We start from the raw sequence: 25,838 nt of genomic DNA on the forward strand, positions 1-25,838 counted from the left end.
GCTACTTTATCTAAGATGTTAAATAGTAATAAAACAAATGTAACCATAAGAGTTTCTAAGTATACATTACCTAAGAGAGATGTAATTCATCTAACCATATGCTAACCATAGACAGTATGTGAATGTTTATGTGTCCTCCTCTTTCTAAAACCCGACATAAACCCTTATATCAGGAAAACTGAGAGTCTAATCAGTGCACAGCTAACAGAGGCATGTGGTCGCACAGCTGTAGCTTTGACACATTTTCCCACAGCGCTCTGATGATTAGAGACTGGAGAGCTCTGCTTGGAGGAACAGAACAGCCAAATACGAGTTCAAAACAAAGTTAAATTCTTATATTTACAGCAATTCTTGCAAAAGAAAACTATTTAGTCAAGTCAAAGCCAACAAATGTAATTTTGCTGGAATTACACCAACACAAGAGAAGTAGATAACTGTGAAGAGAAAGGAAATTATACATGGTTCTTCTACAGTTTTACAACAAAAAAATCTGAAAACTGTGATTTGTGTATATATTTAATCTTCCTTAATCAGATAATCCTAAATAAAATCTTCTGACTCCCTTAAGAAGTCATGAAATTAAATAACATGCAAACAGAGGTACAACAGAAGGTTAAAAACCAAAGCTTTACAAGGGCCTAAACATGTCCTATATCGAAATCCATTTGAAAATATTTCCAAGATTTGAAAACTGATCTTTATATATGTAGTACGCCAATTGTTACTTTGCACAATTCAGATTTCTTTCTGAGAATCCTCTGAAAACAATTTGTCCTTTTCCTTCCACTTCACCATGATTCACTACTTTCTGAATTTCTAAATCCTAATCATTTAGAAATTTATAGATTTATAGAATGACAAGAAATTAAAAACGTGATCACTGCATGTGTTTATTATAAACAAACCTCACGTTGAACCATAAAAAGAGAAGAGAAACAGTTTTCACAAGTTGGAGGAGAAGCAAATCTAACCTGTGGCAGGGCATGCTGACTATTTACTGTATATAAGGTCCCTTAATATAATAAAAGTTACCAGACAGTCACTCTTATATGTAAAAATCCCCTAATTTAGGTGTAGTTCTATTAACATTGAAAGTTATTTGCACTTTTTCTCTCTTCTGTGTTGTTTCTAGGGAAGTGTTATCATCTCCTGTCCTGCACGGTCACATCTCCTGCTTCTGTCGGACCACGGCTGCAATGAGGGCGGCACCTTTCCCGCTGCCCTCCTCTGATGGCAGGAAGGTCACATTGCAGTGGGGAGCCATGACCCCCACAGTCTCTTTCAGGACCTGCGAGAAACTACAAGCAGCGGCAGAGAGAATAAAGCATTTAGCGATGAACAGATGATTCACACAGCAGCAGCAGCAGCAGCAGCAGCAGCAGCAGAGAGAACTCACTGAGGATGCAGTTTATACAGAGCGCCGTCTACGCCCACAGCGATGCTCAGACGCTCCAGCCCTCGGTCTTCTCTGATTTTATCCACCACTGCTGCCATTCCTGCTCCACACATCTGAGCCGCACGACGTGACACCGCCCCACACACCTGCACAACAATCGAAATGCTCATCTTCAGCTAGCTGAGACACATAACACCACGACTGCTCAAAACACATTACTCAATATCAACAGCATCAAGCTGCACAATTATTTTTGAAGAAGCTAAAAAAAAATGGAGACATTCTGTTTCTAAAAATGATCACAGGTAAAGTTAAATCTTCTTACAACAGAAAAAGTTGGCAACATCGCCAATTATTACACCAATTATTCGTTTTTAAATAATCAAATTCTTTACTTTGTCTTGCAGGCACCTCATCTACCCTGTGATTTTTACTGAAAATCTGATTTTAGTTAATTTGTTAAACTTTCCTAAACACAGCCAGCGTTTTGTTCAGAATTGACTACATTTTGTTCTATTTGTTCCTATTGAGTAGGTAAAATTATCTTTTTTGGCCCTCTAGTTCTGTTGACCTCATGATTTTGGTCCATGTGTCAAAAGGTTTGGACACCCCTGTCTGAAAGTATTAATAATTTGGTCTTTTGCAAGTTCTGAAATTAATTAAATGTAACTTAAAAGTGTACAAAGACACTCAACACCTATTCTGTTGTGTCATTTTTAAATGAAAGATGAAGTAAAAATAGAAAAACCTTGTAAAAAATAAGACCAATAAGTAACTGGATAAGTTAAAAATGTAACCATAAATGTACCTATTTCTTTGAACTTTGTTTACATATTGATTTCCAAGAGGGATTGAGATTATTCGAGTCATATATCAGACATTTCCATGTGTTTTCCTAAAGAGGAACATTTTAAGGAAGCATTTCAGGTCAGTGTGAAGAGTTACACTTACCGAGGGCTTTAATGGAAAAGTGCTAAACTCTGCAGGTCAGAAGCTGTAACCTGGAAATAACCAGCCAATCTCTGGCTGCATATCTTTCCATACTGCAGATTAGTTGGTTACTTCATTCCCATAAAAGGAAGGGAGGTTTCCATTAGCCACACCCTAAAACTTGGAAATGTTTGGAAATCAAACTCAAATTTGAACTTGGGACACATCAAGATCATAAATGACCTCAAAGGGCCAGTTGTGACAAAATTCGTCAATAAAACTATTAAAATGTGAATAAAAAGGCATTCGATGAGTCCTTCTTAAAGTTAAATAAACTTGTTTCACATTAAGCAGAATACAGATAAAAACTAATTTGATTTGATCGATAAAATAATATTTAGGCAATATTTCTGAAGGCTCTCTTTATGTGTCTCTCTAGAGTCAAGAGGGCTGAATAAAAAGCACTAGCGGGCCGGATTTGGCCCCCGGGCCTTGAGTTTGACCTGCAACCTTTACAACCTAACGAACCATTTTGCTGTGAGGACAGACAAATAAAACTCACTTACAGCCATAAATGTCACATGGCTTTTTGAAAAAAGAAAGGACAAATATCTAGTGCAGGAAATTTGTTCTCATTTTTTAAGAACCACCATGTTATTCCTGTTTCCAAGATTTAAAATAAAGAACAACATAAAAGTGGATGGATATTCTTTGTTTGTATTCTGGTTGGAAAATGTAGAAAAAAAGTAGATCTAAAACATTTTATTGGTACTTTTCATGCCATTATTTTTGGAAATCCAGTGAAAAACTGCTTACACCGTGCATTTGTTATATCTATATTTTAAAACATTAACGGGTGTTTTCTAATTTTTAGTCAAAGTTATGACGAGCTATTGTAAAAGGTTGCAGACCCCTGATCTACGTTATATCAGATTAATGTTTTAGTAATCTTCATTTATTAAGAATAATCTTCCTCTTCCAGGAGTTAATAAATATGAAACCTATAAAACTTTACTGAGACATTTGAGTGAAAAAAGGAAACTAGGTGTTAAAAAGTGGAAAAACTTGAACCTATTAGTTTAAAAAAAAAAATCAGTTTACAGTCAAATACAGGCTTTAAATGTTTTACACAAGATTTAAAGTATGATTGACCAAACTACTTACAGAAACCTGTTGCCGTTCCCTTCAGAAAACTAGAAAACTGTTTCATACCTCCTTGACGATGATGCTGTCGTCACAGGTGCCGTGCAGCCCCAGCTGCTGCAGAATAGACCTGACCTGCAGCAGAGCCAAGCGATCGCTATGCAGAGGAAACACAAAGCAGCAAACATCTAAAACTGGAGAAAAGAAAAGAAAAACCCAGCTGGGAATGCGCCTGAAATATTCCTAATCCGCTTCTGCTACCTCTCTATTTGTGAGAGATATTTTGTTTCAAATATCCCGGGGGTTTTTAAGGTTTCGGTGACGTGTCCTTTGAACAGGAGGCCTCTTCGGGTCAGATCCAGTAAAACCTGTCTGACGATTTCACCCAGATACATTCCACTGGTCAGCTTTTCAAACCTGAACATGAAGCAGAAGAAAGTAACTTGACTAACAAACACATTCGCATGGAGAAACAGGCTCTGCATGTCTCTGCTGCTGGAAGGAGAATAATAATAATAAATGAGGAATATTGGATGACCTTTGTTTTCCAGGGTTCACTGAGTGCATGTCCACCTCGGCATCATAAGGTGTGATGATGTCTTCCAGACAGCGGTCATCGCCCAGACCGCCCCACTCTGTGTTTACACACATCTTCAGGTCCGACTTCACAGCAGCCTGGAAGCAAACAAAAACTAAACCATTAACTAGGGCTCCATCTAATTATTATTTTAGTAATCGATTATTTGGACGATTAATCAGCTGTTCGGATCAAAAATTGGAACATCCTGTTGATTTTTTATTTAACCACTTAAGCCCTTTTTATGCACTATTAAAACTACATTAAAAGATGAAAAAGAAACAAATAATTCAATTCCTATTTATTATTTTTCCGATTAACAACTGGATAGAAAAAGGTGATCAATAAGAGATTTTTGAACTGGCTGAAGCTAAAATTGAGGAGTTCTGGGTAGAATATTTTCATAGACTAAAGATTTTTTTTATCTTAAGCACAAAATATTATATATATATATATATATATATATATAATTTTAGGTTAAACCTATATGATGTTCATTAGCAAATGGCCTTTTTGGAGATTGTTTACTCCAGTTAACAATTAATCAATAATTAAATTAGTTGACAATTTTTTTTTTCTTTTTGTGGGCTCTAGTGTCCCTTACATGAAAGTAGGCTGACAGGAGAGGGGGGAGACATGCGGCAAATATCACCGGGTCCGGGAGTCGAACCCGCGACGGCCGCGTCGAGGACTCAAGGCCTACAAACGTTGGTCACGGTAAAACCCTACGCCACCACAGCACGCCCAGTTGACAATTATTTTAAAAGTGAATTCATCACGATAAAGACAATTAATTGTTTCATCCTTTAATCCTCTAGGTATGGAAGAGGATTAGGGCCCCTCAACAAAAAGATTTCAGACTTTAATCTCAGAATTCAGGATTTAATCAATTTCAGAATTCAAACTTTAATCTCAAAGTTATGTCTTTAATCTTATATTAAAGACGTAGAAGTCGGATTTTTTTTTCAGTGCCCCTAATCCTTTTCCATTAGCATGAATATAATCTCTTCATCCCTCTAATTTCCTACAATCTGCCTCTTTACCTCGCCTTCCTCTCCTTCCGACGTCTGTTCATTTGTCTTCAGGATGCCGTTGCTCTGTTCCAGCTTCTCGATGTTCTTCAGTTCTTCCATGTAGCAAAGGTTGGAGCCTGTTCCTGAAACACAGAACACCAGCTGGTTTTAGTTTAGGCATTTGCACCAAACGTTTTCACTGTTTCCCAGTAGGAATACATCATATCAGCCATTTATGATGCTCCTTCTTCAATTGGTTAGGTTGAATCCAGAGCTGACGCCTCTCTACAAACCTTCATGCTGTCATAACCACAGTCCCAGTGATGAACCAGAATGTTTTTTATTCGTAGAGACTCTCTGTCACATACCTGCAATCATTCCAACTTCACATTTAGGATCCTCATAGGCGCAGCTCATCATGGTCCCAACTGTGTCGTTGACTAAAGCAACGATGTCCAAGTCAAACTCCTGAAGGCATGAAAAACACCAACACACACGTCACTGAATTAGTTATGCCTTACAAAAATACTCACACCTCTGGGGTTTATTTTTTTTAGATTTTGACACATTAGAAACGTCAAAACATTATTTTGATTTTATGACAGACAGACACAAAGTAGATCTTGATTGTTAAATGGTTTATTTGAAGGGGTGTGCGTAAGACTGATATAACACTGTCATGAACACGAAGGAGTCTTCATGAAAGTGTCATTCGCTAAATAATGACACTATTAATGCAAAGTTGAATTAAAAGAACATTAAAAGAATGACAACATTCATAAACACTCATGAAGACTCCAGTTGTTGTGTCACGTTTACGTGAGTCTTAATGCTGCAATTTAAACTAAATAATTATTTCACAATATGCAAGAAAAAAACTGCCCTCATCTAGTTAAAGAGCAACATTTCTCTCACAATATCAAGTAAAATAACTGGTTATTTTACTTTAGAATAATTTAAATTCTTGTTTCAATTTGCATGAACAAAATTTCTAATCTGATAATGAATTTTATTAAACATCACAATAAATTCAGCTCAGAAACATTTAGTGTGAACAAAACGTTCTCCTCAAGCTTTGCAAACTTAATAAAACACAGGAGTCAGATCAAGGAAAACGCACTTCCATCTCAGGATACAGAAGCATGAAGCTAAGCATTCTGGGAAATAGTTCCCAGTCTTGTCTTTATCTTCTTTCAGGTTTTTTAAGTGTTAACCAAAAAATTCTAGTTAATTCAACTCTTTATTCCCTGCAGGAAGGCGAACTTTCTTCAGCCCCATGTAGTCCAGGAAGTCACAATATAAAAGTTAACACAACTTACTACTGTAAGTTTATCTTTAACATTTAGGTTCAAAATCTAAAACTCACTAAATTTATTAGACTTAAAGAGTAGAAGGTAGTTGACACAACTAAATGTGGCTGAAATGTTTTAATTGAGTAAAATATGTTGACGTAGAAGAGCTACTCTAACTTGAGTAATATTTTTGGCAACCCTAACATGCATTCCAGTCCAATCTTTGCTGTATAATAAGAGTTTGTGTTATTTGGACTCACGTTGCGTCTTTTGATGGCCTCTCTGAGCATGTTCACAACATCTTCTCCTTCACAGTCCGTAGCCTTAAAGCCTTTGGTCCAGCTCACCAATGTGCCCTACAAAGTTACACAATCATTTAAATAACAAAATAATGCTGGATGTTTGTTTTTTTAAGTAAATCTAACAGAGCTCAAAGTGATACAGGTTCACCTACTGTATCAATGCCTGACTGCTGACAGGGGAAAGAGAAGGTGAATCCTGCAGGAAGGCGAACTTTCTTCAGCCCCATGTAGTCCAGGAAGTCACAAACACACTGAGCCAAGTGGTCAAACAACTGAGAGAAAAAGATTTGACAAATCACTGAACTGGATTTTATCTTCTACTGAAACTTATTTAGACAAGCTGATATACGATTGTCTATTTCTCTGTAGAGTTATTTTGTTTGCATGATGGCAAAAGGCTTGCCTTACCTCCTCTCCAGTTCCCTGCATTATCTCCAAGGGAATGGTGTAAATTTTATGGTAAAGTCGAGATTTTTGTCTTTTAAATCGCACAAGCATAGCTCTGAAGTTCGTTCCTCCCAGATCCAAGGCAAGGTATTTCCCACGCTCTGAAAAACAAAAGAATTTTGATGAGGACTGAAATGTTTTATATTAGAAATAAATTACGATAAGATGGTAGACAGAACTGTGTGTCGCTTGGAGAATGTGGGATGTCGGGGTGAAGACCAGTTTATTTTCACACCTGTGCCGTTTGGTGTGTGGTATACGAAAGAGGGAAGCATTTTAATGGTGCAGCCTTTGCTCTTCAGCCCAGCCTCCAGGCCTTCCCTCATCCTGGACTTCACCAGCTGGAGCTTCTCTTGGTTCAGAGTGAACAGAGACAGAGCTTCACCCACCTGCAGGAACAGAGAAACACCGTGTCAGGTCTCCCTTTGCACGTGACGCCACGCTCTCCAGAACTCCGCCATGACGGTCGTCAAAACAACCAATGCGCCTGTAACCTAAAACTGCTTCTATTTCGTTGATCTCACTTTAAAATGGTCACAGGATGATGCGCGGTCGGCTGCACAAACAGACAAGGATGCAAACCCAACCTGTCATTTTATTATAACTTTTAATGAGAAAAAATATGGCGGCCACAGATAGCAGCCGTTAGTAGCAATGGCCGTCTGCTGTCGGTGTAATCGTAGATTTGCAGTGAACACTTTTTACAAGGCAAGAAGATTATCTTGTAAAACGTAAGCATGATTAGAAAGATATTAAATATCGCATTACGGAGAAGGTAAGTGTATAACCATTAGTAACCATGGAGACAGTGGCACCATCATGTAGCCTAGCATGTATGGAAAAAAAAACTGGATAGCGTTTCGTCTGTTGTACGTTTGTAAGACTTCTCTGGTGTAAGGGGTTTATGAAATAGTGAAATAAATCATGTGGTGTGAATTCAGGCAAAATCGGTAATTAGATCAACACGTTAAAAGAGGGAGGAAGTACTGATGGGTTTCTAAGCTAACTAAAACTTTTATAAATACCGCCATCTATGACTATGAGCCTCAACCAGGTGTGTTACGTTCACAGACAAATTAGCTCGACTCGAACAAATGGACTCCATTAATAAACTGTCAAAAACAACTTCAGTCGCTCTGTTCAACACTCCCTTCCTACACTTCCGACGTCTGTCATGGCGCCTCGAATGATTATGTGACGCAGTTCCAAAGGGTCAATACCAAGGAGGGTTGTTTTTGGTTCACCTGTGAAGAAAAAGTACACAGACACCTAAATCTGATCTGATCAAGCAGTCTGACCTTTCGCCTCTGTGATGTCAGGCGCTGGGCGACCGCTGCCACGAGGGCAGCGCCTTTGCTGCTGCCGCTCTCCGAGAGGAGGAACCTGACCTGGCAATCAGGAAGCAGCCGCCGCACCACCTTATGGAGGCGCTTAGGATACCTGAAGAAGTGTGAAAGTGTGTGAGTGAAGCAGCAACACACCACCCTGTCCATGAAACATGGCGACAGCTGCATCATGCTGCAGGGATGCTTTTTTTTTTTTAGCAAATCAAAGAAACTTTGGACCAGGAATGGAGCCCTGATATGCTAATTGCCCCTCCACCAATTAAAACGCAAACAATTCTCAGGACTTTTTTTTTCAGCAAAAAGCAGATACTTACTCCACTGCACATGCATATAATCATATAATTTATTTTCAAGTTCTTCTGTGTCTTTTCCCTTTCTAATGCCACCCTGGGCATCTGCCCAAATCAAAAACTGCTATTGCTTGGGACGGGAGGAGGTTTGACTTCTTGCAATTCAAGAACACCAAGAACACAACTAGAAATACAATCGCTAAAAATGTGTAGATTATAGTTTAGATCAAACAATAATCATATGTTCAAAGGGCTTAGTCAAAGTCCAGACCAAAATCTAATTGAGAATCTGTTACAAGACTTAAGAACTGATGCTCTTTATGCAACCGGGGGAATGAACAACAATTTCAGTCGGTTGAAGAGTGGAGATGATGAGGCACGCTGTTAAAAATGAAGCAAAATGTGATTCTATATTTGCTAAAAAAAAAACAAAAAAAAAGTTTGAAAAGCATTTCTGTGTAAGATCCAAATTAAATACAATACTGCAGCAAAATGTGAAAATATTGAAGCTGTATAAGCACTTCTGCATGGCATTGTATGTTATATAGACTAAATCTTTTCAATATTTAACTCTTAAGTAATAATAATTTTACCTGTCATGGTGAAAGACCCCAAAAAGATTCAAAAGATTTATGTTTTTTAAACTCTTATAAAAATCTGACATAAAGCTTGTAGACAACTGATAAAAATCCATGTAAAATCAAATGAGTCACAAAACAGGCAATAACAGAATATAAGAAAGCCCTTAAAATAATATAACAAAGGGGTTAAATGCTGCAAAAACAGGGCAAAAGACAAATATTTATGTGATAAATAATGGCTTGTTGTTTCAGAATTTAATCGGGTCCTAAACTGCCTTGAGAATAAGTCATTTCTGTGCTTTTGTCCATATAGTGTGATTTTTGTCCATGACGACTTACTGTGGGTGTGTTTTGTACACAGTGCCATCAACGCCGACTGTTATTCTCAGTCCTCTCAGGTTCCGGTTCTGCTTGATCCGGGTTAATATGGCCGCCAGCCCCGCCGCCACCAGATTTGAGGACCTGAAGGACACAATGGTGCTGATTTGCTGAACAGCGACGCAGTCGTCAGGTGAAGGGGTCAACTGCAGGCGAGTCAGGATTTCCTTAGTGTTTATCAGACCGTTTATGTACCTAAAGAAGAAAAAAGCACATTATTAGAGTTCGGGCAGTTTCCAGATATTGTGAAGCAGAAATATGAAGTGGGCTTACTCCTCCATTGCTGCCACATCTGCAGTGGTTATTTTCCCTTTGGTCCTCAGAGCGTCTGACACATGCCCATCAAACAGCAGTCCCAGTTTAGCCATCTTCAACACAACCAGCCTCACCAGTTCACCCAGGTACATCCCACTGACCATCTTCTCAAATCTACAAAGAAAAAGCATTTGGGAAAAGGTATAAAAAGAGTTTCGGATGAGCCAGAGTCACGTCGTATAAGAAGAAACAGAGAAGAGTTTGTCTAACGTTTGTTTTCCGGGGTTGAGGGAGGCTGCATCGACGTCTCTGTCAAAGTCAGTAATAAAATCATCCAACGCCCCGTCGTCTCCGAACGCGCCCCACTCGGTGTTCACACACATCCGGCCCTCGTCTCCCTGAACCAGGTCGATGTGACGCAGCTCCTCCATGTAGCAGGCGTTGGTGCCGGTTCCTATGCCCACAAACACACACGTTGCACCAAACGTATACACACGAAGCCACGCGTGTCTCTGCATCACTGCAGATCTTTCACATTTTTCACACTGCAAACTCATGTTTCACTGCAAGTTGATGTAGTTTTATGTGATGAAATAAAATTAAAACGTTCAATTTGGTAAGGGTGCTGAAGTAATACATGATTTCAAAATCTGAAATATGCGCCCTCTTTAACTCTGCTGCCCCTAATTTAAATCTAGTTCAATGTACTCCCAATAGTAAATAAAGTCCATCTGTGTGTAATTTATTCTCATTATAAATGCAGCTGTTCTGTGACTCATAGTGGAGGCAGCATCATGCTGTGGGGAAGCTCCACTTAAAAACGTCTCTAATTTACGGTAAAATAGAGGGAGCTGTTGGTGCCAGAATTTTACCGTATATATACGGATTTTACCACATAAATATGGTAAAAATATATATATTTTATTTTATATATACCATATTTACATCTTGCATATAAATATGGTAAATATTTATAGGGTAAAATTTGTATTTATATATATTTAAATACAGAATATTCACCTGTATGGAAAATATTTTCATCTAGAATTATGGTCAAATCTGTAAAGAATAAAACTGTATTTATATCGATTTTACCATATATAAATATGGCAAAAATATTTATATTTATATATACAGTATAACTATGGTAAATATTTATACGGTAAAATCTGTATTTATACGTATTTTATCGGATATATATGGCAATAAACGGATTTATACGGTTACCTTCTGGCAACCACAGCTGCCGGTGTTTTACCGTAAATTAGAGACGTTTTATTTACAGTGTAGTGAGAGTTGATGGGAAGATGAAAGGAGCTACAAACAAGACCATAAAGGACTTCACATCAGGGATGAGATTCACCTTCCAGCAAGACAATGACCGCAAATATACACCTGGATTTACTGTGGACATGTTTAGGTCAAAGCATGCACGTCCAATTTCACTGAGCTTGAGTTGTTTTGCAAACAACTGGCAAAAACATGCCTCATGAATGTATGTGTGTATAATACTTCACAATTATGAACATCTTTGTGTTGGTCAATCTCATAAAATCTCAGTAAAATACATTTAAGTTTGTGGATGTAAAAAGGTAAAGACACTTTAGCAAGAAAATGTAAAAACTATTTTTTTTACTAACAGCGTAATATCAACAATGGCCACTAGGAGGAGTCAGTGGATTCCTAAAGATGTCTTGTAGTGTCTTTATTTTGTAACCGGATAAGAACAACCTATAAATTATTTTTACATAATTATTATTTCCTTTCTCTTTTTATTGCTAATATTAATATATTTATTTATAGATGAAATGAAACAGATAAAAAACAGATTGATACACTTTGCTTTTATATTTTGGACCTGAGGTTAAAATCTTGATGGGCCTTTGGAAATAACAAATATATTTTTCAACCTTTTATGTCCATTATAATCAGGCCACAACAAAACGTGACGATATAACTTGTATTGAAATTATAAGAAGACTGGGTATATTTTAAAACATTTGAAAGGTATCGGCTGAAACGATGCGAATGTTCGTCTTACCGATAATGAGTCCTACTTCACAACACTGGTCATCAAACCCACAGGTCATCATGGTCGCCACAGTGTCATTAACCACTGCCAAGACATCTACGTCCATATCCTGTGGCGCGCAGGAGAGAAAAACATTAAGACACAAGCTGCATGATGGAGGATTACATGACGAAAAGCTTGAAATAAAACTTGTAGCTTCCTCTGAGGGTTTTTATGAACAATGGCATTACTAATAAAAACGTTGTGGTGGATTCTTGTGCCGTACCCCGGTTCTGTCAATGGCTTGCCTGAGAGACTGGACCACATCTTTCCCCTGAAGGCCGCGAACTTTGTAGTTTTTACACCAGCTTAACAACAATCCCTGCAGAGCAGAAACGGTAAACAAGAGGGATGAACTCGGGGTCGTCACAAAGCAGATTTTTGTGGATGGAGGACATCCTACCTGATCCAAACTAGGGTGCTCACATGGGAAGGAGAAAGTAAAGGCTAGCGGATGCTTTTTCTCTGGACTCATGTTCTTTTCATGCAGGAAATCCTTCAGAGACTCTGAGACATGGTCAAATAACTACAGATGAGAAACCAGACAAAGGAGAGAGAAGGAAGAAAAGACCTCAGCTCATGTTCTGCTTGCAACCTGACCAACATTATTATTTTATTTTACCTCAACAGCTCTCCCTTCATGCAGTTCCTCTGGTATTGGATAAGTTTTCTCCTCCATCTCCACTCCTCCCTTCTTAATCCCCTCATCCTCTCTGACTTTCACTCTGAGAACCTTAAACTTGGAGCCTCCGAGATCCAGAGCCACAAACTGTCCTTTCTCTGCAGGCGTGAACAGAAACCGGGACAAAGTAAAGTCCATCACCTTGCTTCTGCAGTCCACAGTTTAGTTAGTTAGTTAATCTATGTGGAGACGTTTAACCTGATCCATCGGGAGTGGAGCGGACATGAGTCGGCAGCATTTTCACAGCTGCAGCGGCCAGACTTTCTGCTGAAAGTCCTTTCTTCATCTCAGCCAGAAAACGGTTTGAGACGTCGACGAGCTGCTCATCCTGCAGACGCATCGCGTGCAGGAACCTGTCCACCTGTACGGAGAAAAGAACAGCAGGAGAAATCCAGCTGAGTTAAAGGGAAGTGAGCTCCACTGGTTTTCTTTACACAAAACTGGAAGAGTTATTTTGTGTGCATTTTGAGTCTAGCCTGACTTTTTTAATTTTTAAAAAAATTAATTTTAAATAAATATTTTTGCAGCATCTCCTAACAAATATAACTCTTATAATATCTACCAAAGTATTTAGCCAATAAAAATAGAAATTGTTTTCCAAAAACATCAAAACAACTCATTAGTTTATTGATGCGTTATTTTGCCTTCTTTTATTTATCTTATTTTTTCCTGATTACAAACTAACCTCAAACTTAAATACAGCTTATATTTACAATTTTGTTTTAAAGTTAATATCTACAGAGCCAAAAGATGTGAATACCTACAACGCATTTAGCACTCATTTTCATCTTATCTAACTTCTTTTTTGCAAATATTCACAAGTGTGGTATCCGTTTCTATTCAGTCTGGGGCTGTTAAATAAATTTAGTGCAACAATTGCCTCCAGAAGACATAAAAGTTTTAAAGAGTCCTCCTGTGTGTAATTTCATCTCAGCATAATCTGACGTTTCTTTTGAAAACAGAAAATGTGTGGCACAGATAATCAAAACATTGTTCAGGAAAGCAGCCGGAATGATTAAAACTATGAACAGATTCACGTCTCAATCGGATAATCTGTTTTCAGGACAACAATTTCAGATGAACTCTATAAAACTGGAATTTCTAGATAAGAAGCAAGAAGTTATATTTATAGTTTGCCACAATCCATGGAGGAGATGGCAGCCTGAGAAATAATGCTGCACATTCAGCTGAACACACCACAGTAAAGGTGAGACACGGTGGTGGCAGCATCATGGTACTTCCCTGGCTTCAGCAGAGACAACTAGCTTTAATTGGAGAAAATATAATAACTAAAATAAAAAATGTGGCTTTAAAGGTAAGCGTGGAAAAACCAGAGACCCAAACTGGCTACTGGTTACTATGGCGATTCATTTATCCACATATATACACTGAGCATGACTACTTCGAGAACTTGGAGTGAAATAAAAATACAGGAAAAAACTTTGAGATAAAACAGGATAAAGACGTGTACATAGATTAAAATTAAGACTTTATTAGGAGCTTAGTATTTATGAAAACGTAGCGCACATTTATTTGGAGACGTAACTTGTTGAAATCTGACTTTTTTCATGAGTTTATGAAACCGTGTCTCGCTATCCAGAGTTATTACTAATGTGCTATCTCTGCTTGATTTAAACACGTGCATCTTCTCTGGGAGTGTCGGTACTTTGTCCCTGTAAGACCAGCAGTTAAATGACTGTGTTGAGCAGCGGTGTGTGTGTGTGTGTGTGTGTGTGTGAGAAACAGAGAGAGAGGGAGATGTTAATCATTAAGGACCAATGGTGACACAGTAACTAATGATTACAGCACGATATTACCTTGTTACAGTGCGACTTTATATGTCTAGTTTCTTAATTTTATTAAGGTGGCATGTAAAGCAGCTTTAATACAAATATTTGTAATTTTAGGAATATTTTTTTGTCATGTCTTTTCAGTCAAATTCTGAAAACCAAGACAGGACTGCAACAGAAAGAAGAGCTTTAAATAATTTGAACTAAACCGCTAACTAAATGCAGTTATTACACAGCTCCTCTACATCATCAAGTTGTAAATAAACAAACAAAATGCATTAACTCTTCCGAGTCTCACTGAAGAAACTCCTACCTTCTTAGTAGGATCCTCCTGAAGTTTGGAGAAGAAGAATGAGACAAGATGGACGGCTAACATCTTTACGGTCCAAACAGGAATCACAGAAACTGAGGGTTCGTTTGTGCACCTGTCAGAGCGCAGAGAGAGAAACTGAAATGACTAAAATAGAGAAATCTGTTCAATGTTATCTCTACACATTCTGAGTCGTGATCAACCTCTGCACCAACTCAATGATTAACAAGCCAATCCCCCCCATCGCCATCGTCATCATCATCACACGTAGTCCATCCCTCCTGTAGTTTCACTGAGTCATAATGGAGTAAAGTTTATTAGTGCATTGTTTTCACCTGTTAGATGCAACTTTATTAAAATTGAAAGAGCGAATTCTCTCATTTTTCCCCGAATATCATTTAAAATATATTTAAAAAATGAGTGAAATAACATGGATTGATGATAGATTCATATTGAGATATCCTAGAAAAATGCAAATATTTTAAAAATATTTTTATTGGCAAATATCTGCTTATATGTACAGACATGAAAAATACTGAATTTCACCTTTACAATGAAACAAAGTCTCATTATTTTAGCTCAAACCAATCTGCAGTGATGAATAAACCAAACGGGGAAATTCACATATCAAAGGTAACAACTTTTATGCCACTGATTTCTCGCTTTCCAACAAAATCCTTCCTTAGCTACACAGGAAAGTTTGTTTTCTGGGATTTTAGGGTATTCAGGTTGCAAAATTAACTCAGCAGCTGGGAGTTAACAGGAGTTATTTGAGTTCACCCATTTGTAGCGAATATTAAGCGAACAAATACTGTGGAAATATTCAACAGCCCATAAATATCCACGACTCTTGACCCGGTACAAATGTCCAGAAGCAAAACCTGCTGTTGTGTCCATCCACAGTCAGTCCTGATTCAGAGTTCCCACATATCGTTAATGTATAAATCCCAGCGTTTTCCAGACTCAACTTCCCAGAATTCCCAGTTCTACTTGCACTTCAAAAACAAAATCTAACCAAGTATCTTTTGTCTAGTTTCTAAAGCTAATGACTGAGCACACTTAAAATAAGACAAACTAACTTAAAAGTATGTTTTCAGCAAGATATAGAGGCTTTATAAAAATAAATACATATCTGTTGGCAGATAACATATAACAAGGAAAAATTTCTTGTCAAATAATCTGCCAATGAAACTAAAACTTTTTCATCAATAATAAGGAATTATTTACTTAAAACAAGCCTCTATTTCTTGCTGAAAAGTCACTTGTAAGTTAGTTTTGTCTTTTTTCAAGTCTACTGAGATATTTGCACTGGAAACTAGACCAAAATACTTCATCTAGTATGTTTTTGCAGTGCAAGTCCAAATGACACAAAGAAACAAAATGAAAGGACGACATGAAAGGAAAGACGGAAATGAACGAAAAGTTCTATCAACGACAGATAGAAGAAAATAAAGTACGGAAAGAAAGAAGGAAATAAAGAACAAATTAATCTGGGAATGAAGTCTGGTTTTGCAGGTATTTTTCTTGGAAAAAAAACTTGGAACTGCCATATTTTCATCTCCATTAGCAGTAATTCATGATTAGCAACCGCTAACTTTTAACAGTTCTGAGTCTTTTATTTCTTGTTCTTTCTTTTCCCTTTGATGCTCTTGTTATTAAGCTCTTCACCGAGTAAACTTTGACCCCCGCCTTCCTGCCTCAGGCTCTTCGACCACTCCCTCTGCAGCTGTTTGAGCAGATCAGGAGTCAACAGTCCGTCTTTCACCAGGCGGCTCGCCAGAGATTTCTCCATCGTCCCTGTCGAGCTTCTCTGACCTCTGCTTCTGCTTCTGCTGCCGGCAGCAGCTGCAGCGTTTTGCTCCGGCGGGTCGCTGAGGTTCGGGTCACTGGCTCGGATCAGACGGGTGATGTTTCGGACGCCCTGCTGGATGATGTTGTCCAGTTCCTGCTGGATTCCCCGGATGGCGGCCGTGTCTGGAAACATATCCATGAAACGGTAGCTACGGAAAACCAGAGAAAGGGTTAGATCTGTGAGCGTTCAGAAACTAAATCCAGGCAGAGAAACCCGTGTGAAGAAGGCGCATCACCTTAACCAGAGGTACAGATCCAGAACGTCATGCACAGCTTCTAGGTGGACCAGGTCCTTGATGTTTCTGGGTGCAGCCAGAGGCCAGCCGATGTGGCGGCGGACCCAATCAAACGTCAAAGGCTCGTCTCGACTAAACTGACGCGCAAACTGCAACGTTTACAAGGTTTGAGTGAGAAAGGCAAAGCTGTGCAGGACAGTGGAGCTCATCAAAGATGCAGTTTGTTCTTTTCAACAGGAAGTTATGAAATTATTCTGCGCTGATTGGTAATAACACAGCAGCAACAGTGCTCTAAATCCCAAAGGTTGAATCAAGACTTATTTTGGAGATTTGTCTGGATGATATGACCATAACCTTTTAGCACTGCGACTATAAAAACACTTACTTTACAACCTCCAGTTTAATATTCCTCAATAAACCATCATGAATCTGATCCATTCCTCCCGTGCGAAGCTTTTCCTCTTACCTTTAAGAAGGACGTGCAGACAAACGGCTGCTTTTTATTAATGGGCGCAGTGCAGAAGACGTAGCGCGACCTCAGGTTGAGAGGAATATGTTGAATCATGTCAGCCAGAAACTTGAAGTCGTCGATGTTGCAAACAAAATACAGACCGTCCACCTGAGAGAGGCTCACGAATATGTCCTGAAAAACAAGGACACAAAACAAAACAGTGTTAAAGCATCGAGGAACTATTTCCTTAGCATTGATCAGAACTTATAACAGTTTTTTTTTTTTTTTTACCAGGTTGAATAATTTTACATGATCAATCTTGAACAAATATTTAGCTAAATCCCAATTATTCTGCTTTTAATGAATACAGATTTGTTATTTGAAAAGTATATTTCCAGTACTGCAGAACTTGATAAAACAGAACTTGATAAAACTGTCTAGTTTTGTTTTTAACCAGAGCAGGTCTAAGCAATTTGGAAACAAAAAATAAAACTTCAAGCTTCTTATTTACATTTGAAAGCAGCTGCTGTTGGCAATATACTGACACCTAGTGGGACGAAGTGGAAATTGCAACCACTTGAACACTTGGCAAATTATATATATTTTAGCTTCTGAACTTTATATTTTATTGCTTAAATTATAGGTGATTTTATATTCTGGGCAGCACTTTGAGTAACCATAGCCGTTTTTAAAGGGCTACAGGAACGACTCTGACTTGATCTAAAAATGTTGGATTTGTGGCACCTGTGTTGTTTTACCTGAGCTTTTTTTTATTTCTATATTTTGAAGACCTGCGTGTGGTTCTGACGGATCCAGTTTACCCTTCCAGTAATAGGTCTCACTTAAATGTTTTATTGGTTTTTAATACAGACAAACGGATCACGCTTCTTAAGATCGACTGTGATTTTTATTAAGTCTAAAAACTTTAACACTTGGAAACAATGCAGCCAAAAAAAAATCCTCTTTTTTGGGTAAAAGTAACGTTTATTTGATTTTTTTATTAAACCCAAAAAAAAAAGAGAATTAAAAACCAGGTTATTGTTTGCAGAACAAAGATGGTTGGAGTTTATAGTTTGATGCATTTTAAAGAAAAAGGAAAATAAATGTGAATTATTTTAGTACTAGACCTGGTAGAATTGTAGCTATTTAGAGAAAACTAAGAGAAACTGCAGCTAATAAAATACTAGAATACTTCTGTGATTAGTTTAACCTCTCAAATATCAAAAGAAGTAGAAGTGAGAGCAGGACTGGGTTCATTGCTTTACTCACTACAAGGTTGGAGAGTGTAGCATCAGGGAGCTGATAGGCAAACATTTCTATCTGCTCTGCAGTGGGATGGAGACCTGCAGTCTGAGAAAAACAAGATTTTTAAAACATGGAGTCACGGTGTGATGCACTCTGACCCTACTGTTGGTGAGACCAGTGAGTGTGTGTGAAATAACCACCTCTATGGGATCAACAGAATGGCTGAGGATTTCCTTCAGGACAGGCAGGTCGTCTCGGTGCATGGTCGTGACCTCTCCCTCTTTAAATACGGAGGAAAATCTGCAACAGAGAGAAAACAGACAGTAAGTTCATCCCGACGAAGAGGAGAGCCATTTTCCAGATGTCCAAAATGAGGAAATAGTCGAACAGAAGCGAAACGGACCTCCCTGCTCGACCTGCAATCTGCAGCGCCTGCGATGTGCTGATGGTCTCCATCTGCTTCTCTCCTTTCTCATTAATGTTGGGCTTCACCAGGGAGTTAAAGATGATACGTCTTATACTCCTGGACAGCATCGAAGGAGGGTAAACAGGCAAAACAAAAAAAGTAAGGTGATTTGCTTTCCTTACTTTGACTCCAGTTATTGATTTCGTCTAAATATGTGTTTAAATTGCACATAAATACAAATCAACTGTATTTAAATAGATCACAAACACTTCAGATGGTATAATTGAAATTCCCTTTGGTTTCCTGCAAGCAATTTTCTGTTTGCATTTAAAAAAAACACTTTAATGGTTCAAAACTGACTATATGTCACTTACAGGTTGAGGCCCATGCCGATAGCATCTGTAGCAACCAGGATCTTGCAGGGGTCGTCGGGGTCATTGAACTTCTTGGCCTGCGACAGTTTAGTGCCTGCAGTTCGCAGGAAAGTTCATAAACATGTAGCATGTAATAATAATAATAACACTAAACAAACAAATCAGAAAACAGAAAAATAAAATGTAATTGTAGGAGTAAGAATACCACTGATTTCTACACGCATACAAGGCATCTTTAAGGATAATTTTGTGTATTTCAAACATTTTTAAGCTGTTTTGAAACTTTACATCTCTGAACTGATTACCTTTATAAAGTCTGATACAGAAAATTACTATTTTATTACTTCATCACATTAAATAAAGTATTCACAGGGTTTTAAAGGATTAATTAGCTCAATACAATCTGAAATAAACCTTATTTTCACATTCAATTCTTCAATAAAGATGCCAGCATTCAACATAAATTAATGCATGTTTGTGTATTTTTGATCCATCTTAGAGGAAGTATTTTATAACTTGAAATCACACAAAGCTTTCTGTAATATTTAAAGGCTTAGAATCTAAAACAACACTGGTTATCTGTCATATTTTTATTTCCAACATGCTAGAAAGAAAAAAGGAGAAAAAAGACCAACAAATAGCGTGCCAAAAATGAAGAAGTTATTTGGTCATTTATTTTATATCCACAAACAAATACACAGACAAGTCCGACACATGACTTTTTAAACATTTAAACACTAACATGTGAACAAATTAAATTTATGTTTTCTTTTAGACAGATAGATATTGACCAGCTTATATGTACCTCATTAATACACTCACCTGGAGGTAAACTACCATAAATTACGGCACATTCCTGCCCTCTGGCCTCGATCTGTCGGTTTAAAGAGTAGATGTCGTTTTTACTGAAGCACACGATGCAGTCTCCTGGTCTCAGGTTGTCCAACGTCTCCACAGCGTGATCCAGGACTGAGAACGGAGTCAGGCGTTTGTAGGTGTGGACCTGCGGAGAGAAGGGACGACGTGAAAGAAGGGTCAGGCGGCGAAACCGACACCGACGGGATAAAACCAGCGTCAGGAAGTAAGGCTGGACGATGCGGCTGGAAAACGTATCACAATACAGGTGTTTCATACCATTAATGTTGATAATTAATGATTCACTTTTTTTGTTTTAAATATCTGAAATAGTGCCAAACTACAGTAGTGCTGCGACCTTTCTTCTTTTCACTCCACAGTTGTTTTTTAAATTTTTAAGCAGTTATGAGGCGCAGTGGCTGAACTTAAACTGCTTCTGCGGCAGTTACTCAAGCTGTTGCTAGGTAACCAAAGTTGAGGGGGGGGACTTGAAGCTTCTTTTTACCCAGCAGGTTGTTGCTAGGTAACCAGAGTGAGTGAGCTGATTCTGCCAACCTTTTTTTTTTTTTTACTTTATTTCAAACAAACAACATAGAGGATCTTTAACACAATGACAAATATCACACTACTATGATAAAAACAAAGAATAACCATAGACATTGACAATGCTGGTGTTAAGGTATTGCAATTTTCAAAGTAAAATAAATAAACTAAAAAAACAAAAGTGAAATAAATGTATAAATAAATTGGTGAAATAAAACAATGTGTACCTTTTTGTGTATACCATTTTCTGTCCCTGAGAGGTTCAGCAGCTAAAGGTTTCCATAGCCTACATTCCCCAGAATGCTATTCTACATATTGAATATTCTATCAAATACACTATCTATTGATATTGATCACTATATCACAATATATTTATATTGTTATTGATTTATTGTCAGGAAGTTTCCCTTTCAGTCTTACCTCCACCTCCTCTCCGGTGGTAAACATCAACTCCCGGATGAAGTCCACAGCTGCTGCTTCTCCACACACGTGGATCTCCTCGGCACACAAACCTACACAAACAAAAATTCAAAATACTTTACTGATCCCAAAGGGAACTTAAATAACAGAGGGTGACCAGACACAAATCAAGGCATGAGAGAGAGAGATTAGAAATGTTTAGCTTCTGTTTAAATGTTGCAAACCGAGTAGAGCTCTGGTCCACGCCCAGCCTCTGGAGGGATCTCTGATCATCTGAATTTCATCGATTACAGCCACCTCATCTACAGATGCACACAGAGCAGAAAATAAGACATTATTTAAAGGTTAATCCATAGTTAGAAACAATGTTTACAGATATAATTACATCGGCCCAAGGGAAACCAGACACTATAAGCTCAATATTAATAATTTAATAAAAGAAAAATATAAATTACTTTCATTTTATAATTTTTCCTTACTTGTTTAAGGTTAAAAGACAGAAATCAAACTTTTTTCCCCCAGTCATAGAATAAAATAAAAGGAGAACAAAAATCCTAACAGTTAAGTAATAATAATCAAACAACAAATCATCACATTCTCCTTCAACACCTACTTACAGGGTGTGTTGACGCTGCACATCTCGATGGTGCACGCCACATGTCCAGCTGCTCGGCCCTCTGGGTCTACGAAAGTCCGCTCCTCCCCGGTAACCAGGTCACACGGTACACCCTGCAGCACAGACACACAACCCAACATGAACAGCCGTTAATATCAAATGTCACCATCAGAATATGGAAACGCGTACAAAGGAAGCTGAAATATTCTTTGGAGACACTTTAGTTGTCGTGCAAGCTTTAAAATTCAACCTGTGAAACTTCCTTGAACAAGTTAAAATCGAATAAAACAAGTTAGCAGACAAAACCTAGAAACTCCGGTTGGGTTGCTAGGTAACAGGGTTGGGCGCGGCCGGGGTTGCTAGGTAACGAGACAGCGCCTGCTGATTATTTATGTCTTTATATTGGGAAAGATTTTTAAATGGCTCATTCTCCAGACACCAAAAGACATTAACTTATTGTCAGAAAATAATTGAGTGTTTTTTTAAGTGCTTGGACTCTTTCTAGAGGCATAGAGACTCAAATGGGAGTATAAAAACATGCAGAAGATTACTGTTTGATCTAGGCAGTTTTGAATCATTCTACTACTTAATGTTTTCGTAACATCCATTAAATGAACATGCAAACACCTCCCAACCGGAGATGTTTGCATGTGTTAGGGTTAACATTTAGATTTTAGTTCCAATCCAAATGTTGCCACTAAGATTGTATATGTGAAATAGAGCCAAGGCTTCAAATGTGACTGACTGAGGCTGATCAACAGTTTTTCAACTGCGATGGAAAAAATAAAAAATGGACGCACAGCGCCGTTGCTCTTCTCAAAGATTTCGTGGGCGAGAAGTTTCAGGGGACCACAGTAGACCCCAGACTTAGCCGCCAGGTAGCGCTGGATGGCATGGTAGGTTTTCCCGCTGTTAGTGGGTCCAGAGTGAAAGATCACCTTCCTCTGGATGGCTCGGGCCTCAGGGTACCTGGTATAAACACAAAACATTCAGCTCCTTAACTAGTGTAACTTTTACAGGGATTTGATGTGATGAACCAAACAGTAGTGAATCATTTTAATGTGGAAAGAAAATAATACATGGTTTCCAAAATGTGCTGTACTTGTTACATGTATTTCCATTCAGACACCCTTTTTTCAGAACAGTTTTTTGCTGTAATTATAGCTGCAAGCCTGTGGAATAAAGTTTCCACAGGTTTTGCAAATCTATAGACTGACATTTAGACACACTATTCTTTAGAAAATACCTCAAACTAAGTTGGTCTGGATGGAGAGGATCAGTGGACTTCAAATTTTCAGGCCTTGACAAAAATCCTCTCTTGGATTTAGGTCTAGATCAGGGGTGTGCAACCTTTGAAATCCAAAGAGTCAAACCTGCTTAGGGGTGCAGTTGTTACATTACCTTTTAAAAATCAACATGTTTCAATAAATATCTATTGTAAGAAATCTGTGGTCATTTTAAAAAATCAGCCAATTATTTCTATTTTTCAGTTTTAAGATAATGGAAAAAAAATCGCAACAAATAAATTTTCTTCTGTTGGACGTTGATATTTGTGGAAATGTGGGTAAAAAAGCAAAAAGCCGACTAGAAAAAATATTTCTGGTACTTTATGTGCCATTCTGTTGGAAAAATGAAATGAGATTATTCATTATGAAAAACTAAAAAGCAGCTAAAACTTCCATCATAGTCATTTAGAGACATTGTGGAAAGCAAAAAGAGCCACTTGTAGCTCTATGATTTGTTCAGGCCGATGTTTAGCTGATTATTATTTAACCACTGATTTATGTGCAATGATAACTGAAATGTTTACCAGTTTGCTGGGACTCTGAGGTCGGATATCTTTCTCAGGTCATCCATGCAGTCCAGCATGGGGAAGATTTGTTTGGCATGACGCATAAAGTATGGGTAGATGTCATCGATATGACCTGGGGAGAAGAAGAAGACGAGATGTAATAAATGTAGACGTTATTCTAATGAATTAGTAGAAACCTGAGGTGGCGCACCTGCGTTGCAGCAGATGTCGCTGAGGATGATGTGCAGATCAGCAGGGAGGGCCGTCATCTCCAGAACGTACTTCCTGAAGCTGATGAAGGCTTGGTGGAACAGACGAGCTGTTTGTTCGCAGAAAAATTACTTGATCACAAAAGGTGAACGAAGTTGCATGAATGTCAACATGTAGTGAAGTGCAAAGATATTCACACATCCAGAAAATGTTCATATTTATTGCTACTTTATTACTGTTTGTGCAGCTGAAACACTTAATTCCTTACATGCGGATTAATGAATAAATCTTACTTTGGCACAATATGAACACATAACTCATTGTGGAGTTTTATGTGAAGGATAAATCTAAAGTATGGCGAAACTGTGACCCTTAAATAAACTCCAGTTCAACCATTTGTCTTTAGAAGCAACCTAATTGGTAAATAGAGTCCACTGGTGTGTTAATCAATCTAAATATATATGCAGCTACTTTGTGAGGACATTATAGCTTTGTTGAGAACATTAGTAAACAAACATCATGAAGACCAAGGAACACAGCAGGCGGGTCAGTGAGAAAGTTGTGGAGAAGCTTAAAGCAGGATTAGAAATATTCCAGGTTAAATGGTTGAACATTTTTCAAAGACCTGCATATAAATCCTTAGAGGACCACATCAGTCACTCACCATCCAGGCCGTGGTCTGCTGCCAACTTTTGCATCTCTTTTCTTTTGTAAAACTTGTTCAAGACTTTCAGCAGCTCATCTGAAAATCCCAGGAATAAAAGCACATATTAACACCAGTTAAATCAACTTTTCTCGGTTGTTAATCAACATTCGCTCAGAATATCCCTCCAAAACAAAGAAGAAACTGCGGATCACTTTTGTCCAGCGGTTGCGTCAGTTCTGCTCCCACGGTCCCATCAGCCGGGTTGTCTGTCTTCAGCGAGACGGGGACAAACAGCGAGGTGTCCGGAGCCTTGGGGGGGACGCTTTTAGAGGAAACATTTCTGCAGCAAGCCGCGGAACCAGGCAGCGAGTGCTGGAGCAACAGCCTAGAACCAGAAATCACTCTGCAGCCGCCTGCGGTGGTGTGAGCAGTCCGGGTGTTGAAGATGCATTGAAGCCGAGAAAACACAAAGTACACGGTGCGGTTCGCTGACATTACTGCGGGCGGATATGTAACCGAGCCCCGGCAGGTTCTCTGGACCTTTCTCGAAGTTATTACCACTCCATACTGTTAAACTGCGCGAAATATTTAGCTCACACAACAAACCCCAGCAGAGGACGGTCAACACATTTCTGGTACTACCAGCGTGGTACAGGACCGCTCTGCCGACAGATATGCCTGTATAAAAACTTTCAACGAAATGTAATTATTTTATGTTTTCGAAAACGATATTTTAGAAGTCTATTTTAACGTAATATTCTAATATTACGTAATTATATTTTATTTAAAAATACGCCAGTTGGTGGGCATTTTACAAATACACTAATGAGGCATATATAAGGACACCCTTAAAGCTGATCTCGAAGATCGCTTATCAAACTAAGAAGCTGGTCACGATAGATATTTATGCGTTACATTTAATTTCCCTTTGGGATAATTTTGTTAATTGAACTGGAAATGTGTTTTAGTTTAAATGCAGTTATTTACGCATTTAAATATATACGTATCTTACGTGTTAAGATAAAAATTATATAATATATTTAATGACATGAATACCGAAAGTATTTATTGAATTGTGGTACTTTTGGCTCTGAAAGTAATTTGTTTCAGTTTCTTGAATCTGAAAAATGGCAATTGATCAACTAAAGAATAACGAACTTCTCTAATTCTACATGAGGTACGTACTTAATGTTTCTACTAAGCGTTTATGCATCCTTTTAGATTTACAGAAGAAAAATTATCTTCAAAAAGTTAGAAAATTACAATTTAAGTCAGTTTCAAATTATGACTGGCTACTTGACATCTGTCAAAAAAGCATCGGGCCATATACAGAAAAAAGTTTTTTTTAAATTAAAATTAGTTTAATCATTTCCGAATTTTTAGACTGCCA

At 38.1% G+C, this 25,838-nt stretch overlaps 2 protein-coding genes across 2 annotated transcripts; both read right to left on the reverse strand.

The window, feature by feature from the left end:
* Positions 1–320: 320 nt before the first annotated feature.
* On the reverse strand, positions 321–15,016 carry LOC114143802 (putative hexokinase HKDC1). Its single transcript, XM_028016130.1, has 21 exons — positions 14,807–15,016; positions 12,902–13,064; positions 12,644–12,801; positions 12,425–12,547; positions 12,248–12,343; positions 11,992–12,091; positions 10,221–10,404; positions 9,969–10,124; positions 9,657–9,890; positions 8,399–8,540; positions 7,336–7,489; positions 7,062–7,201; positions 6,806–6,925; positions 6,612–6,707; positions 5,428–5,527; positions 5,090–5,202; positions 4,008–4,144; positions 3,731–3,886; positions 3,539–3,626; positions 1,397–1,542; positions 321–1,298 (listed from the first exon to the last, which is right to left on the reverse strand). The coding sequence occupies exons 1-21, from the start codon at positions 14,867–14,869 to the stop codon at positions 1,163–1,165; spliced, it is 2,805 nt and encodes a 934-aa protein (XP_027871931.1). The 5' UTR covers positions 14,870–15,016; the 3' UTR covers positions 321–1,162.
* Positions 15,017–15,280: 264 nt separating this feature from the next.
* On the reverse strand, positions 15,281–24,943 carry supv3l1 (SUV3-like helicase). Its single transcript, XM_028015863.1, has 16 exons — positions 24,661–24,943; positions 24,467–24,544; positions 23,804–23,911; positions 23,611–23,725; positions 22,601–22,769; positions 21,802–21,913; positions 21,409–21,486; positions 21,185–21,276; positions 20,189–20,369; positions 19,367–19,460; positions 18,990–19,109; positions 18,787–18,886; positions 18,611–18,691; positions 17,357–17,533; positions 16,891–17,039; positions 15,281–16,803 (listed from the first exon to the last, which is right to left on the reverse strand). The coding sequence occupies exons 1-16, from the start codon at positions 24,941–24,943 to the stop codon at positions 16,419–16,421; spliced, it is 2,322 nt and encodes a 773-aa protein (XP_027871664.1). The 3' UTR covers positions 15,281–16,418.
* Between the last annotated feature and the right edge of the window lie 895 nt (positions 24,944–25,838).

Source organism: Xiphophorus couchianus, chromosome 4 (genome assembly GCF_001444195.1).
Source record: "Xiphophorus couchianus chromosome 4, X_couchianus-1.0, whole genome shotgun sequence".
Taxonomy (NCBI): Eukaryota; Metazoa; Chordata; class Actinopteri; order Cyprinodontiformes; family Poeciliidae; genus Xiphophorus; species Xiphophorus couchianus.